We start from the raw sequence: 16,647 nt of genomic DNA on the forward strand, positions 1-16,647 counted from the left end.
GGGGCAGTGGAAGTGGTGCAGCTACAGAACTACAGCTGCAGTTGCTTCTGGGCCCAGGCCCATCTGGTGGGAGGAACTAAGTGGCGGATCAGAGCCAGAGTGCAGAGCCTGCATAAGATCTGAGTCCAGTCCGGGTTGGGGGTTCTTGGGGAAGGAGGAGTGCTGATGTGGCAGAGCTGGCTGTAATAGCTCTGAAAACAACAGCACATCCTCTCAAGCTTGGAACAAAGTACTCTTTACTCTACAAGCAGTCATACCCCAACAAAAAACTCAAGGGTCAAGTAAGTTGGCTGGGAACATGGCCAGGCAGTGAAAATGCACTCATATTCAGTCTCAGACTTTGGAATCTTTCTTTGGTGACAAAGAAGACCAAAACGTACAGCCAGAAGAAGTCAACAAAGTCAAAGAGCCTACATCAAAAGCCTCCAAGAAAAACAAGAACTGGTCTCAGGCCATGGAAGAGCTCAAAAAGGATTTGCAAAAGCAAGTTAGAGAAGTAGAGGAAAAATTGGGAAGAGAAATGAGAATGATACAAGAAAACCATGAAAAAAAGTCAATGACTTGCTAAAGGAGACCCAAAAAATACTGAAGAAAATAACACCTTAACAAACAGACTATCTCAAATGGCAAAAGAGCTCCAAAAAGGCAATGAGGAGAAGAATGCCTTGAAAGGCAAATTACCCAAATGGAAAAGGAGGTCCAAAAGACCACTGAAGAAAATACTACCTTAAAAATTAGATTGGAGCAAGTGGAAGCTAGTGACTTTATGAGAAACCAAGATATTATAAAACAGAACCAAAGCAATGAAAAAATGGAAGACAATGTGAAATATCTCATTGGTAAAACCACTGACCTGGAAAATAGATCCAGGAGAGATAATTTAAAAATTACTGGACTACCTGAAAGCCATGATCAAAAAAGAGCCTAGATATCATCTTTCAAGAAATTATCAAGGAGAACTTCCATGATATTCTAGAAGCAGAGGGTAAAATAGAAATTGAAAGAATCTACAGATCGCCTCCTCAAATAGATCCCAAGAAGAAAAGTCGTAGGAATATTGTTGCCAAATTCCAGAGCTCCCAGATCAAGGAGAAAGTACTGCAAGCAGCCAGAAAGAAACAATTTGAGTATTGTGGAAACACCATCAAAATACCCAAGATCTAGCAGCTTCTACATTAGGAGATCGAAGGGCTTGGAATATGATATTCTGGAGGTCAATGGAACTAGGATTAAAACCAAGAATCACCTACCCAGCAAAACTGAGTATCATGCTCCAAGGCAAAATATGGATTTTCAATAAAATAGAGGACTTTCAAGCTTTCTCAGTGAAAAGACTAGAGCTGAATAGAAAATTTGACTTTTAAACACAAGATTCAAGAGAAGCATGAAAAGGTAATCAAGAAAAAGAAATCGCAAGGGACTTACTAAAGTTGAACTGTTTTGTTTACATTCCTACATGGAAAGATGATATGTATGATTCATGAGACCTCAGTATTAGGGTAGCTGAAGGGAATATACACATATATACATATGTGTGTGTATGCATATATATATATATATACATATGTGTGTGTACATATGTATAGACAGAGGGCACAGGGTGAATTTGAATATGAAAAGATGATATCTAAAAAATAAAATCAAATTAAGGGATGAGAGAGGAATATATTGAGAGAGGGAGAAAGAGAGAGACAGAATGGGGTAAATTTTCTTGCATAAAAGTGGCAAGAAAAAGCAGTTCTGTAGGAAAGGAAGAGGAGGCAGGTGAGGGGGAATGAGTGAATCTTGCTCTCATCAGATTTGACCTGAGGAGGGAATACCATACACACTCAATTGGGTATCTTACCCCACAGGAAAGAAGGAGGAAGAAGATAAAAAGGGGGAATGATAGAAGGGAGGGCAGATGGGGGAGGAGGTAATCAAAAACAAACACTTTCAGAAAGGGACAGGGTCAAGGGAGAAAATTCAATAAAGGGGGATAGGTTAGGAAGGAACAAAACATAGCTAGTTTTTCACAACATGAGTATTGTGGAAGGGTTTTACATAATGATATGCATGTGGCCTATGTTGGATTGCTTGACTTCTTAGGGACAGGTGGGTGGGAAGGGAAGAGGGGAGAGAATTTGGAACTCAAAATTTTTAAAAACAGATGTTCAAAAACAAACAAAAAAAGTTTTTGCATGCAAGTAGGAAATAAGAAACACAGGCAATGGGGCGTAGAAATTTATCTTGCCCTACAAGAAAGGAGGGGAAAAGGGGATGGGAGGGGAGTGGGGTGACAGAAGGGAGGGCTGACTAGGGAATGGGGCAACCAGAATATACTCCATCTTGGAGTGGGGGGGAGGGTAGAAATGGGGAGAAACTTTGTAATTCCAACTCTTGTGAAAATCAATGCTGAAAACTAAATATATTAAATAAATCAAATTTTTAAAAAAGAAAGAAATGAGAAGGAATATAGTATATCTTCTTTTCTCACCTCTTTTAAAAATATTGTTGTAAGAGATGGAACTTAGCTTTCTAGGCTGGGTTCTCTAGTGGTTAGTGTACACAATTGTTATATATTAGGGTACACATTCTAAATCAATGACTCTCTAGATACAACCCAAATCCAAATCACTGTAGAGATGTCAGATCATTATAAGATTCTACGGCATTTTGCAGTAGAGAAATCGAGTGTTTCATTCAAGATGCAGTATGGAGACCAGTGCCACTGGATCACAGAGTGGGTTGGGGAGAGATGTAAGGTTTAAGAAGAATGGAAAGGTAGATGGGGGTGGGGCAGGTTATGAAGGGCTTTAAGTTGCAGATAGAGGATTTTATGTGATCTTGGAAGCAATAGTTAGCGATTGCAGTTTATTGAATAGGGGTGTGGTGAGGTGTGTGTATGTGTATGTGTATGTGTATGTGTGAGTGTATATGAGTGTGTGTGTGTGTGTGTGCACGTGCACGCGTGAGAGAAAGAGAGAGAGAGAGAAAGAGAGAGAGAGAGAGAGAGAGAGAGAGAGAGAGAGAGAGAGAGAGAGAGAGAGAGAGAACCAAACCTTCATGTTAGGAAGATTACTTTGGCAGCTGAGAGAAGATTGAACTGGAGTAGGGAGATACCACCCCAGAGGGTGGTGGCAGTGTCAGAGGAGAAAGGGGGACATATAGAAGAGATGTTGTGGAAGTGAAATGTACAAGTCTTGCCAACAGATTGGCTATGAGGGCATGAGAGAGATGGAGGAATTGAGGAGGACACCTAGGTTGCCTGCCTGGGTGACTGTGAGGATGGTAGTGCTCTTGACAGTAATAGGCAAGTTCAGAAGTGAAAGATGGTGATTACCACCTGAATTCAGGCCCTCCTCTCTCCTCATCTAGATCATTGCAATAGTCACCTAATTGATTTCCCTGCCTCAAACCTCTCCCTACTCCAGTCTATCCAAACATAGCTGTCAAAGTAACTTTTCTTAAGTATAGCTCTGATGATGTGATTCCCCTACTCAACTATTCTCAAGTGGTTGTCTTCCTATTTCCTATATAATAAAATTAAAAACTTCTCTCTTAGCTTTTAAAATCCTCTATAACCTGACTACAACCTACATCTCCAAGCTCGTTGGATATTTATATCTATGTATATCTATATATCTTTATCCTTTTGAACTCTGTGATCTGGATAAACTTGTCTTCTCTCTGTTCCTCACATAGAAAACCACATCTTCCATGACCCTCGGCCATTCCCATGATTGGAATATACTTCCTCTACCTCTGCCTCATACAGCACTCTCTTCCTTTAAGATACAGCTTAGGCACTGTCTTCATTATCATCTGCATTCATAGACTGCTTTTAAGGTTTGCAAAGTGCTTTACAAATGCCATCTCATTTTATTCTCACAACAACCCTGGGACTTAGGTGCTATTATTAATCCCGTTTTACAGATGAGGAAACTGAGGTGGATGAGGGTAAATGACTGCCCCAGGGTCACACAGCTAGTAAGTATCTGAGGCCAGATTTGAAATCAGGTCTCCCTGACCCCAGGTCTAGTGCTGTATTCATTGCACCACCTAACTTACCTCCAACACTAGTGCCCTTCCTCCCTCGAATATATTGTATTTAACTACTTTGTATATATTTGAATGTATCTGATTTATATTATGCTCCCCTGTTTTTATATATAGTGGTCATCTCATCCATTAGAATGTAAACTCCATAGTGGCAGGGATTGTTTGATTGTTTTTATCTGTATCCTTAGTGACTTAAATAGTGCCATTAGGCACATTTATGCACTTTATAAATACTTGGTTGATTGATAGTAAGAAAACCTAAATAAAAGAAAAGAAGTTATGATTTGGGACATAACATAAGATCATTCAAAGGAGAATGGACAATGATCTAAATGAAAGATGTTAGGAAGATGAATCACTTATGTTTGGGTAAAATCTGTTCAAGTTGAATGAATTCTTTTTGATGATAATAAACCCAAACTTCAATATTGATAATACTATGGAGTTTTATAATTTTGCTTTTTTCTGCCTAAATATTTTTCTTAATAAAAGAAAATATCTTTGCTAAAATTACAAGTTAAAAACCTAATGTAAATTTTGTGATTGTTAGCTGAAGAAGACCACTTAAAAGTTCTGTTCTTAGTATCAAGTAGAAGAAAGAATTACTGACCTTATAGAGTTTGCAGGGTAGTTGGGAAACTGATATAAATACATTTAAAAAGTGATAATATGGGGCAGCTAGATGGTGCAGTGAGTAGAACACTAGCCCTGGAGTCAGGAGGACCTGAGTTCAAATCCGACCTCAGACACTTGACACACGTACTAGCTGTGTGACCTTGGGCAAGTCACTTAACCCCAATTGCCCTGCCTTACCCCTTGCAAAAAAAGTGATAATACCAGGTGGTAGAAGGTTATGCCAACCAAAGGTACAGGTAGTGAGTACTAGGGAAATTTGGAGGATAGGATTACCCCAACTGTGGCTGATAAGGGAAGGGTCCATGGAGGAGGTAAGAGGTGAGATAAGCGCATAATAAATGTTTTTAATTGACTAATAAACAATGTAAAGACTGACTACTGATACAGGAGTCAGAAAACCTGGTCTGGTCTTGGCTCTGCAACTTATTAGTTGTATGTGAGTGACCTTATACAAGTCATTTACCTATTCTAGCCCTCAGTTTCCTTCTCTGTAAAATGAAGAGGTTAGAATAGATGATTTCTTGGGTCCTTCCTATCTCTAACTTCATACAGATTTATGCAACAATTTATACCATTTACTTACTTCAAGTTTGGAATCATGAGCTCAATATAGAATTTCTTATCTACGTGTATCTCCCAGACACATTGTATGTCTGTAGGGTAATTTCCAGGATACCATGGACTAGAAAATGATCCAGAAAGACTTGAAATGACACCACCACAAGAAAGAATTCTTCCTAAAAACAAACAAAAAAAAGCAGCCATGTAGATTTACTTCCACAGAATCCAAACCACTCATTGACTCATGGAAATTTTGGACTTAGGGTTCTCTTCTCCCAAGGGAGTTTTAAGGTGGGTCTTTATGACTGACTAAATAAGCCTAGAGCCAAAATAGTGCTGAATTTGATTTCTTGGAAGATGTGTCAGCAGCAGTATGATCAGCCTTTTAACTTTGACCCCTTGCTGCATAGTTGAGCTACCTCAACTGGGACAGATTCAATATTTTAGTCCCATCTGGTTCACCTACATTTGGTTAATGTCCCTTGTAGACTGGTACCCCAGGAAACTTCTTCCCCCTTTTTTGATTGAAAGAGTCAGCATTATAACGGATTCTTAGCGTTTTTTATGTCATGGACCCTTTTTGTTCCAGGAAGCCCACATAACCCTCCTCAGGCTAATGTTTTTATATGCATAAAATAAAATATTGGGTATTACAAAAGTCAATTATATTGAAACGCGGTGATCAAACAAAACAAAAAAAAATTTCACAGATCTCAGCCTAAGAACCCTTGATTTATAGAGACATTAATTCGACAAATACGTACTAAGTACCAGCTTAATAAATGTCACTGTGCTAGACAGTATGGGTGATGTAGAGATAAATAAGACCTCCATTTTGAGGAAGGGCCCAGACCTCTTGCCACCACTGAGAGAGCTGCCTTAACCTTTTGTCCTTCAAGTCTGCTTCTCCCATTGGTTCCTCCTAGAACCTCATTTTCAGGAAGGTCCCAGACCAGCCATCTTTCATTCTCTGGACTTTGCCCCCATCCACACATACAGTTACCTCTCTTATCCCATTTCAGCTCCCCTTATTTGATGGTCTTCTGCCATTAGAATATATGCTCTTTGAGGTCAAGAACTTTTGTTCTGCTTGTATTTGTATCTCCTGTTCTTAGTAGAGTACCAGGCACACAGTAAGTGCTTAATAAATGCTTGTTGACTGAACTCGACTTAGTCCCTCTTCAAGTAGTTTCTAGTTGAATCGGTAGGATAAGGCATATCTATTATTACAAAACAGCAAATTGTTAAGTTTGACTGGAACATAAAGTGAGACAGAACTGTGTGAAATAAGATTACAAGGTAAATAGGAATGATTTGTTCATTCCCCACCCTGTGCTTAAAGAGGCTGTGATGTGGATATAATTGAGACTTTTTTCCCTCTCACCTTATCCTGAATCACTGACCGTCATGCTAGTTAGCAATGAAATCATAGGTGACCTCACTTTCCTTTCTCTTAACAATTATAATTCTTCTACCATTCTATGGATTGCCATAAGACTCTTCGCCTGAGAGGGGTCTCAAGACACATTCTAAAATCTAGAGCACTGTGGGCAGGTTATTGATATCTCTATTATCATCAAGGTAGTTTGAATTACATTCATTCTGAAGTTTTAGATGAAAAACAAAGATATACCTTCTGTGTGATTTCTGGAAACTTCTGGAGAACCTAGAAAGAGAAGTAAGCAAATGAATAAGGGAAAACAAACAAACCAACAAACCCACTTCAGTCCATTTTCTACTCTTGATAATCAAAATGGTCTTCTTGAAGTACCTCCACCCCACTCCCAGTTCACATTCAATAAACTCTAATGGCTACCTTTAGGAATAAACTTTTCGTAACTAGCCCATTCTTACCTTTTCATTCTTCTTACATTTTACTCCCCTCTATATACTATGCAATCTAATGACCCTGGCCTCTGCTATTTTTCATGTAGAACAATTCATTTCCCAGCTCGCAGCATTTTCGTCGACTGCCCCCCCATGCCTGGAATTCTCTCCCTCATCTGCATCTTTTGGCTTCATTGGCTTCCTTCAAATACCAGCTAAAATTCTGCCTTCTACAAGAAGTCTTTCTCTATCACCCTTAATGTTGGTACCTTCCTTCTGTGATTTTCTCCAACTTATCCTGTATCTTTTTTTTACACTGGGTCTCCCTATCTTGCCCAGGCTGGAAGTACAGTATTCACTCATGCCCTAATCCCACTGCTGTTTATCACAGAACTTCGATTTGGGTCAGTTTTTCTCTTTTTAAGCAATCTGGTGACCTCTATTTCTGGATTCTTACTACATTGGTGATAAACAGTGTGGGTGCCCAATCATCTTTAGCCCTAATATAGCTTAGCGATCTCAGACTCACGCAATCCATCAGCATCTGCCTCTCCTAAGGATTACAGATGTATGTCTTCATGCCCAGCTACCTTGTATATGGATACTGGATATATCTTGTTTGTACACAATTTGTCTTGTCTCCTCCATTAGATTGTGAAATCTTTGAAAGCAGGGACTATCTTTTGCTTTTCTTTGTGTCTCTACCTCTTACCAGTACCTGGCACATAGAAGGTGCTTAATAAATGTTTATTTACCTGATTTGACATATGTAGGTTTAAAGATGAATAAAATGCTCAGGATCCCTTGTGGCAGAGCTAATACTCTTAGTATGGATAGAATAAGGTCAGGAAGTGCTAAATGATTGTTCTTTTAAGTTTTTTCCTTCACCTTAAATCCACCCATTTGCTTCATCCTTCTCTGTTTGAAAAACATATATACAGTCAGTTCAGGGAGATGTCAAGGGCCTGAGCTAAGGTGGTGGCTGTACGAATGGAGAGGATGTGATATACCTCTATATTTCTGTCTATTTACCTATTTATCTATATGTCTGTCTATAAATCATCTATATATCTATCTTTCTGAGATTTGAAAGTAAAATAAAGATTTGGCAACTATTTTTATAATGAGACTAGAAAATTTGTTTCTCAGACTTTAAGGAACAGTGAACAAAAATTTGCTCAGAATTCATCTCTTTCATGAATTATTCCCTCCCACCCACGCATTTTGTTCTCACTTGCAACCTGAGGAACCTGGATTATAAGGTACTGTCTGGAAAGTAGCTGCACTGGGGTCCAGTTAGAGGTAGCAAGGACTGAAGGTAAAGGGCATTCTCATTAGGGTGGGATATTGCATCTTCTTGTTTCCCCATAGAAGACTGATTATTACATGCTGGTATAGGACAGAGATCATATGAATCTGATGAAGTTAAGCCATGCTAGAGGTCTTAGGCTATGAGAAACACAGCTCTTCCTCTAATATCTCCTAGCTATGCCTTTGCTGATTTTAAAATCCATGGAACAGCACTTGTAGAAAATAAAATCAACTTCACCATTTCTCTCTAACACGAGGTTTCTCTTCCAGTGACACCACCACAATTAATTCCTTAATTTTGACCTAACCACATTGATCATTCTTTCTTGACTGATACTTAGCCCCATGAAATGTTCAATCAACAATACATATGTAGGTTTAGAGATGAATGAGTGTGTGTGTGTGTGAGTGTGTGTCTGTGTATATTGCAAATATTTGCATTATGTATATACATACATTGGGGCAGGTAGGTAATGCAGTGGATAGAGTGCCAGGCCTGCCTGGAGTCAGAAGAACTCATCTTCCTGGATTCAAATGGGGCCTCAGACACTGACTAGTTGTGTAACAGTCACTTAACCCTGTCTGCCTCAGTTTCCTCATCTGTAAAATGAGCTGGAGAAGGAAATGGCAAACCACTCCAGTATCCTTGCCAAGAAAACCCCAAATGGGATCACCAAGAGTCATGACTGAAAAACAACTCAACAACAATACATATACATTGTGTATACATTACAAATATATACATTATATATACATATATAATCTCTATTGCATATATTTGTTGGTTGAACATTTCATTATAGATATAGATATATAGAACACTTACTACATACAAATCACTGGGTTAGTTGCTGGGGATACAAAAATGAGTAAGACATTTTTCTTTCCTTAATGGGGCTTATAATCTAGTGAGGGCAATAAGACATGTATATGAGTGACTATTAATAAATACAAGGTAGGATGTGAAAGTGTAAGGAGAGGAGCCCCAAGGACTAGAGAGTGCAGAAGTCAGACAGATATGATGTAAAAACATGATATAGTGTTTGACATACCTGGAGGTGCAGTAGTGAAGTTTGTTGCATCTGCTTGTATAAAGAAATAAAATGTCATTAAATAAAAGCAAATACAAAGTAAGGGAGAAGCTAGAATTAATTCTGGAGGGCAGTGATGAGGATGTTATTTCTTCTTTAGTTGTGCTTGGGGCAATATGACAAAAATCTTCTTTTCTGGAGATATTCAGCAGCTCAATTAAAGAAGGATAGATGGGCAGGGTGGAGGGGGATGGAATTAATTATAGTTAGGGTCACTGTGGCTTTTAAACACCATGGCATTTGGGGGAAACTTTAGAAATTGATTTCCTGACAGAGTAATGAGTACCTGAACAGATGACGCCAGCATCTTCATGATGACCACAGTTGTGGTTGGACCATCCAGAGTGAGAGCATTGGCCTAGGTAGCCTTCAGTCCCAGCGCACTGCATATTGTCCAAGAGGATATTTCCTGAGCCTGGGCCGAAGTGTGCTTCTCCAGGGGCTGATACAGCCTGTCCACACCCCAGCTGCCTACATACCACTTCGGCCTCATTTAGATCCCACAGGTCATCACACACTGTGCCCCAGACCTCTTGATAATGGACTTCTACTCGTCCTGCACATCGCCCTGAACCACCCGCCAATCGCAGTTCTGGCCAGTCTTCTAAAGAAAAAAATTATTCATTGTGAATCTATGGAAGGTATGGTGTCTACTTTGTTCTAGGAACAAGGATCACCTATGTGATATAGTGGGGAAAGGACTGGATGTAGAAACAGAAGGCCTGGATTTAAATCTTTCCAATGTTACTTACTTTTATCTTGGAGGAGTTAGTTACCTTACTCTTCAAGGGCATGGCTTCCCTGTCTTAAAATGAGGGGATCGTATTAAATAAAGTTCCTTGTAACTCTCAATGGGATGATCCTAGTAACCTGTGCCTTGAAGAGCTCAGTCATGGAGGTGAGAAGTAATAGCTGTTTCAGTTGGTCCAAATGGATATTTCTTGTACATTTCTATTACAGTCACTGTGGACTTAGGTGACTAAGCTTCCTGATGTTCTCTTTTTCCCAAGAGATCAGAACTTATGTATTTATGGCAAGGGTGCCATCTTGTATACAAAATACAATACCGTTAGTAAGATATGTGCTTTGAATTGATTTATCAGCACTGAGGATTCATTAAAGCTGAGCTATGTGATCTCTTATGCATTTCTCTTGGTGATGAATAACATATTCATCCATTCAATGAACATTTATTAAGCACCTACTATGTTCCAGGTACTATGCTAAATGCTGAGGGATACAAAAAGAGGCAAAAGATAGTTTCTGCCCTCAAGGAGCTCACAATATATTACTGAGGCAACTGACTGAGAAAAGGGGTATAGTCTGTGTCCATGGGACAGAGTTAATTTCCATGAGAAGTTGGTTGGCTCATGTGATTATCAAAACTGCAGTCTTTGGAATCCATGGCAATTTATTCTAACAAACTGAGTCAAACACTGGTTCTTTTAACTGGGCCAAAAGTTTTGGAATTGCTAGAAAAATGGAGAGCATCAAGATGTAACTTGCAATCCTTAGGACCAAGACGAATACAGTCAATAAGGGCTTTTTGACAGGTTGGGGTAAGACTTAAGATTTAAAGAATACAAGGCCCAATGGTCAGAGAGACCTTGAAGGGGGAGACAAAGATCTCAGGACACTGCCTTTTGGAGACATCTGCCCAGTACTGCTGTGGAAGCCATAGCCAGGGGAAAAAGTGGTTCATATGGTAACTTCCTAGTTTAGTTATTCTTTTTAACTTTTGCTTAACTTAGTTGTGCCCACTTGTTAAAGGAGTATAGGTGCTGTCAACATCCTCTAAATTTGGGCATTCTGGGATGAATCTCTTAGTTTTGGCTTTGGAATAATGTAATTATTCCAGATCTAGAGTTTTGATATGTCTTTTCATATGTATTTTGCCCCAAAGTATCAAGCATAAAAGCTTTCAGACACTTTGTTGAACCCCAAACTTTCTGGTCACTGAAGTAGTATCTTACTAAATGACATATTGGAAATCTGAAAGAGTTTTTGGAGTTTTCAAGAATGCTTAATTAAACCAAAGATTAGTCAAAATGTTTTTTGAACTGAATTAAATTGGCTTAGGTTCTGGAAGAACATATAACTTGGAATAATGTCAAGATATGGTAAACAATGTCACATTACCTGTTTCTAATTTTAGACGTACCTGGATTGGTGTCATTTGAAACTCCAGCATCTGTTTAATATAGAGAAATAAAAATGTCTATCAATGTTTTTAGGAATTTTAGCAAAAATGATAAGAGAGGTTAGGACTGTCTCTTGCTAAGTATTTACTAAGCCAACATATGCATGATATTTCCTTCAGCATAAGATCCACCATGGGTGAAATAAGAGAGTAATAATTTACTAAAAGATAATTGTAGATGTAAAGTGTTGTCAACATAGCTTCTATAATATTTACTCCAAAGTACTGTTTAAATACCTTGAAAAAGAGACAGGGTGGTATAATAAATAGAATGTTGGATTTTGGAATCAGGAAGACCTAAATTCAAATTTCTTTTCTGAAGCTTAGTAGCTGTGTAATCATGGGTATGACACTTCACTTTTACGTACCTCAGGAAAACTCACTAAAACATTAACAAGTTGAGATCTTCAGAGTGTAAGATATGTTGTAACAATATAAAGTTCAGTTTCCACACAGATGAAGCCCTAGGGCCTCTCTTGTGAAATGTTCCACACACAAGACGGGACAACCTAAAGGCTGCTGACATAGGATCCCCATAACAATCTTGTGAAATAAGTTTCCACAAACATGGAGCCAGAGGGCACCTCTTGTGAAATAAGTTTTCATGCAGAGGGCCCTTCCCCAACCTCGTGACAACCTCAGGGTTGCTGAGATAAGAAAAAGACCTTGACTACTCAGCATTGTACAAAAGGAGGGGCTCAGAAACCTTGGTAAGCAACAATTTAGCAACTGTTTGGTAGATAAAATGGGCATATAGGGCATGATGTAACCGGGGAGGATGAGGACCAATCTTAGGACCAATCCTGATCCAGAGGGGAGGGGTTGCTACTAACCTGATTTAGATGGGAGGGGTTGCATTAACCCTATAAAGTTCACTCTCGCTTCTGTACTCAGCGCACTCTTTCTGAGTTGCATCCGCTTCTCATGAGAATTGAAGGGGGAAACCCTTCAGCCTCTTGAATAAAACACTTGAGACTCCAACTTCGGAATTGAGTCTGGCAGCTTCTTTATATCAGGAGATAAAGGGAATTCCCCCACTAGAAGCTAATCACCGTGATAAAATCTCAGATCCCTTGCATTTTTGCATATTACTTAATCACTGGGAATATCTAGCTTCTGTCATGTAACCACCAAGAATCTTTACTTAATTGTTTCAATCATTGTTTTCCTTAATGTTTTCAATGTAATTTAGGAACATTTGAGTACTTTATATATTATATATCAAGTCAGTGAATCTATATTTACAAACTCAAGTGCTTTATTACCTTTGAAAGTTTAGCACCTGAAATATTTCCAGGTTAGAATAACTCAAATAAAATTTCATGTCAGTATTTCTTAGTTATTCTATTTACCTTTGTCATATTTTTTGGATGTCAATATAATTGGCCCAGAGGGAATATAATGAAGGAAGTGATTTTTTTGAGAGATGAGGGTATACCTGAGCAGATGACACTGGCATCTTCATGGTGACCGCAATTGTGTTCAGACCAACCAGAGTGGGAACATTGCCCAAGGTAACGTTCAACTCCTGCACACTGCATGTTGTCCAGAAGAATTTCACCTGAGCCTGGGCCAAAATAAGCCTTTCCTGGGGCAGAAACAGCCTGCCCACATTTGAGCTGCTTGCATACCACCTCTGCTTCATTAAGATCCCACAAGTCATCACAGACAGTGCCCCAGTTCCCTTGGTAGAGGACTTCGACTCTTCCTGAACACCTTCCAGGACCACCAACCAGCTTCAGTTCTGGCCAGTCTCCTAAAGACAGACACATTTGACTATTAACTATGAAATACAATGAGTGAATCCCTTTCTCTCAGACAATAGCTAAGAATCCTGAAATACTATTCTTGTCCACCCCATCTTTTAAAAATAGTTAGAGTCAAGTTCCAAATCTTGAAATCAAGTTTATCTTCCTTGAAAAATTGAGGTTGATTGTCTACTTTGCTTGAAGTCACCAGTTAGCACCATTTTCTTTTGTCAGTTAATCTACTTCTCCAAATGATTCTATTCAGATGATACAGAGGTACTAATTTGCAGTGGTCCCTAGAATGCTATTAAGGTTTCTCGGTAAAATAAATAATCATTTAAATGAGGTAGATTGAACCGATAGAATCTTTTGAATAGCAGCTTCAGAATTTTGTCTTGCTCAAAGTGTCCAAACTCAACATAGATTTTTTTTCATGGCCAAGAATAAGAGACGAAAGGCCTAGCTTGAGTGATAACATTATTTTCTTTAAAACTTTAAAAGAATGAAAGAACAAAACTCTACAGAGGTACCAACATGCACCAACATATCAGAGAGCTACCCTTCAAGCCTCTATGAGGACTCCATAAAGGGAGAAAAGGCTTTCCGGTAACTGAGAGATGTAAGTTACCTCTTTGCCATACACATTCTCTTTACGTGTGCCTTACTATTGTATTTCAAGTTGTTTGTGACCATTCTCCCAATAGTTCTTGTGGCTATTTGGAGGAAGCATGCCCCAGATCCTTGGGGGAATATTTCTATAGCAATGGTACCTGACATACATACTTAGAATGAATGGCATCCCTTTCTAAAAGTGAACTAACCATGGCTGATCTATTGATAGCTAAGGTGAAGCATATCAAATGGAAGTTCATCAGCAAAACTACTAGAAAAATTATAATCACCAGGACTTTAAAGGGAAGAGCAGTCAGCCACTCATCATCATCATCATCCTTTGAAGTCATAGCCAACGTTCCTAATGGTTTTGAATGATTCTGACTTTGTCAGTGTATTTGGGCAGAATCAACTGGGCAATGTCTAGGTGGACACATCAATCTATAAATGGTACAGATTCTGCATACACCCAACTGCTGAGTAGAAAGTAATTAATTTAGTGAACCAAAGGAGGTGTTCATGTTTTTTACCTGGTCTTGCTGTAATTATCCTGGATGGCTGGGTATACAAGATTGTTGGAATGGCTGGGGATACAAGAACCCCCCCCCATCCCAAAACAAAATGAGACTTTAAGAAATTAAATATTAGTTCTACTAAAATTATTATCTAATTGCACTGCCCCAACATGATAGATAGATAGATAGCTAGATAGACTATGTTTTAATCACTTTAAACACTTTCTATGTGACAAGCATTGTGCTAAATGATGGGGATATAACTACAAGCAAATAAGACAGACCTTACCTTCTTGGCATTTACATTCTAATCAAAGAACAACACATAAAGGGGATCTGGAAAGTACTGGATGGAGAGGGGAAGGAAAAATCCAGAGAGTGAGTTGAGCCAGGAGTGAAAAGAGTATAGCTGAGGTCCTGCTAGAAAAGGGAGTCCTAGATAGATAATCATCAGTCTAGAAAATAGGACATTGAGAATTAGAAAGAAGTTGAGAAAAAAGTTTGAAGACTCAACAGAATTAGGAGCGAATTGAGCATGGTTGGAGATTTTTGGGAGACAGTGGTCCAGAGCAGGTGGTCACTATCAATCAAAACTAAGTTTGCTTCTTTGCAACTTCCATACATTGCTCCAGGGTCAGCCATCATTTTGAACATATTTCCAGCCTCGTGTTCTTGGAACACAGTAGGATTGATTTGCCCTCTACTCTTTCCAGTCATTTAAAAGATTAACAAATTTTAATCATTGTCATTCTGTGTTTAAAACAAAACACAAAATAATAATGTGTTAAGAACACTGGATTTGGAGTTAGAGGATAGAGCCATAGTTGGTAATTTTGGCAGCCCGGACAAGAGGCACAAAACACCTGGGATTAAGAATTTGGACCTCAGCACCTGAGGCCCTTTGGGGTTCTTTCAGTGGAAAGACACAAGCCCTGAGATAACAGCTACTTTGGGCAGAGATCTCAGGTGTGGAGAGACTGCTGTTGAGAAGGCAGCTGCCTGGTGAGGGAATATGGTAGTGCTTCATCTGCAAGACTGGGGTGTTGAATCAGATGATCTCTAAGTGCTAAATGTATGATCATAAAATTTTAGCATTGTAAGGGGCATGAGAGATCACATAGCCTAAGCCCCTTGTAATACAGATGAAGAAACTGAACCCTATGAACAGAAATATTCAAAATCCATGTCTTGTTGATAAACTCGAACAACTATTTTCTTCTGATTTATTAGAATTGCTTTCATTTACTGTTCTCAATGTGCATGTGTGGGTAATTTGATAAATGTTATTTCTTCTTTGACAGAAAATTGAATTATGAATTTCAATTATCATTATATTATTAATTGCTATGACAGTAATACATAAATAGTTTAAAAGTAAAACCTCACAATTTAAAGCTGTTTAAAATCATAACATGGTTATAGTTGAGCAATCATACTTATAAATACATGTATAGAAATATCTAATATCTGTAAATTAGGATTGATAGAAGAAAATAGAAACTGATTACTGAATAAAATAGATTATTGATATTCATTAAACCATAAGGTAATAATATGATATAAAATATTTATTAAAAAAGTAATTTAAAATGGAATATGACTCACTTATTACATTTGGTGTCTTGGAAACAGTTTCTGCAGGTACAAACAAAGAATTATATGACAATGAATTTGTGATCACTGTGAGGCTACAGTGTTATTAATGTTGGTAACATTTACACATTTTGATGACATTATATATTAGGGAAAGGGCCTGGAATTTTACTAGTATAAAGATGTCCCAGATGAGGAGTCTCTTTCCACCAGTGCATCTTTTCTTTCTGCAGCATATAGCTTTAGAGAGTTGCCAGTGGTACTAAGAGTTTAAATGACTTGCCCAGGGTCACACAGTCAGTATGTGTCAGAGGCAGGGGCCAGTCTTTTTATCTATTATGCCATGTTGCCTCTCATATTATTAAGTGCACATTTTTAAAACATAAGGAAGTAAAAACAAAAGATATGATTTTTCAAAATGACATACATTTCTAATGTCACATAGGACAGGCTTCAAGATAAAGCATAAAATATATTTAGACCAGTCCATAGCTCCCAGAAAAAAAAAGATC

The 16,647-nt window shown here is 38.5% G+C and overlaps 1 protein-coding gene across 1 annotated transcript in view; it reads right to left on the bottom strand.

Moving 5' to 3' along the window:
* Positions 1–16,647, bottom strand: part of LOC118829577 (deleted in malignant brain tumors 1 protein-like) — a 185,857-nt gene that overhangs the window by 160,798 nt on the left and 8,412 nt on the right. Inside the window, 6 exon segments of the mRNA XM_036736542.1 lie at positions 5,261–5,414; positions 6,872–6,904; positions 9,429–9,461; positions 9,754–10,071; positions 11,629–11,658; positions 13,106–13,423. Coding sequence (XP_036592437.1) covers positions 5,261–5,414; positions 6,872–6,904; positions 9,429–9,461; positions 9,754–10,071; positions 11,629–11,658; positions 13,106–13,423 — 886 coding nt within the window.

This window comes from Trichosurus vulpecula, chromosome 8, assembly GCF_011100635.1.
Source record: "Trichosurus vulpecula isolate mTriVul1 chromosome 8, mTriVul1.pri, whole genome shotgun sequence".
In the NCBI taxonomy this organism is placed as follows: domain Eukaryota; kingdom Metazoa; phylum Chordata; class Mammalia; order Diprotodontia; family Phalangeridae; genus Trichosurus; species Trichosurus vulpecula.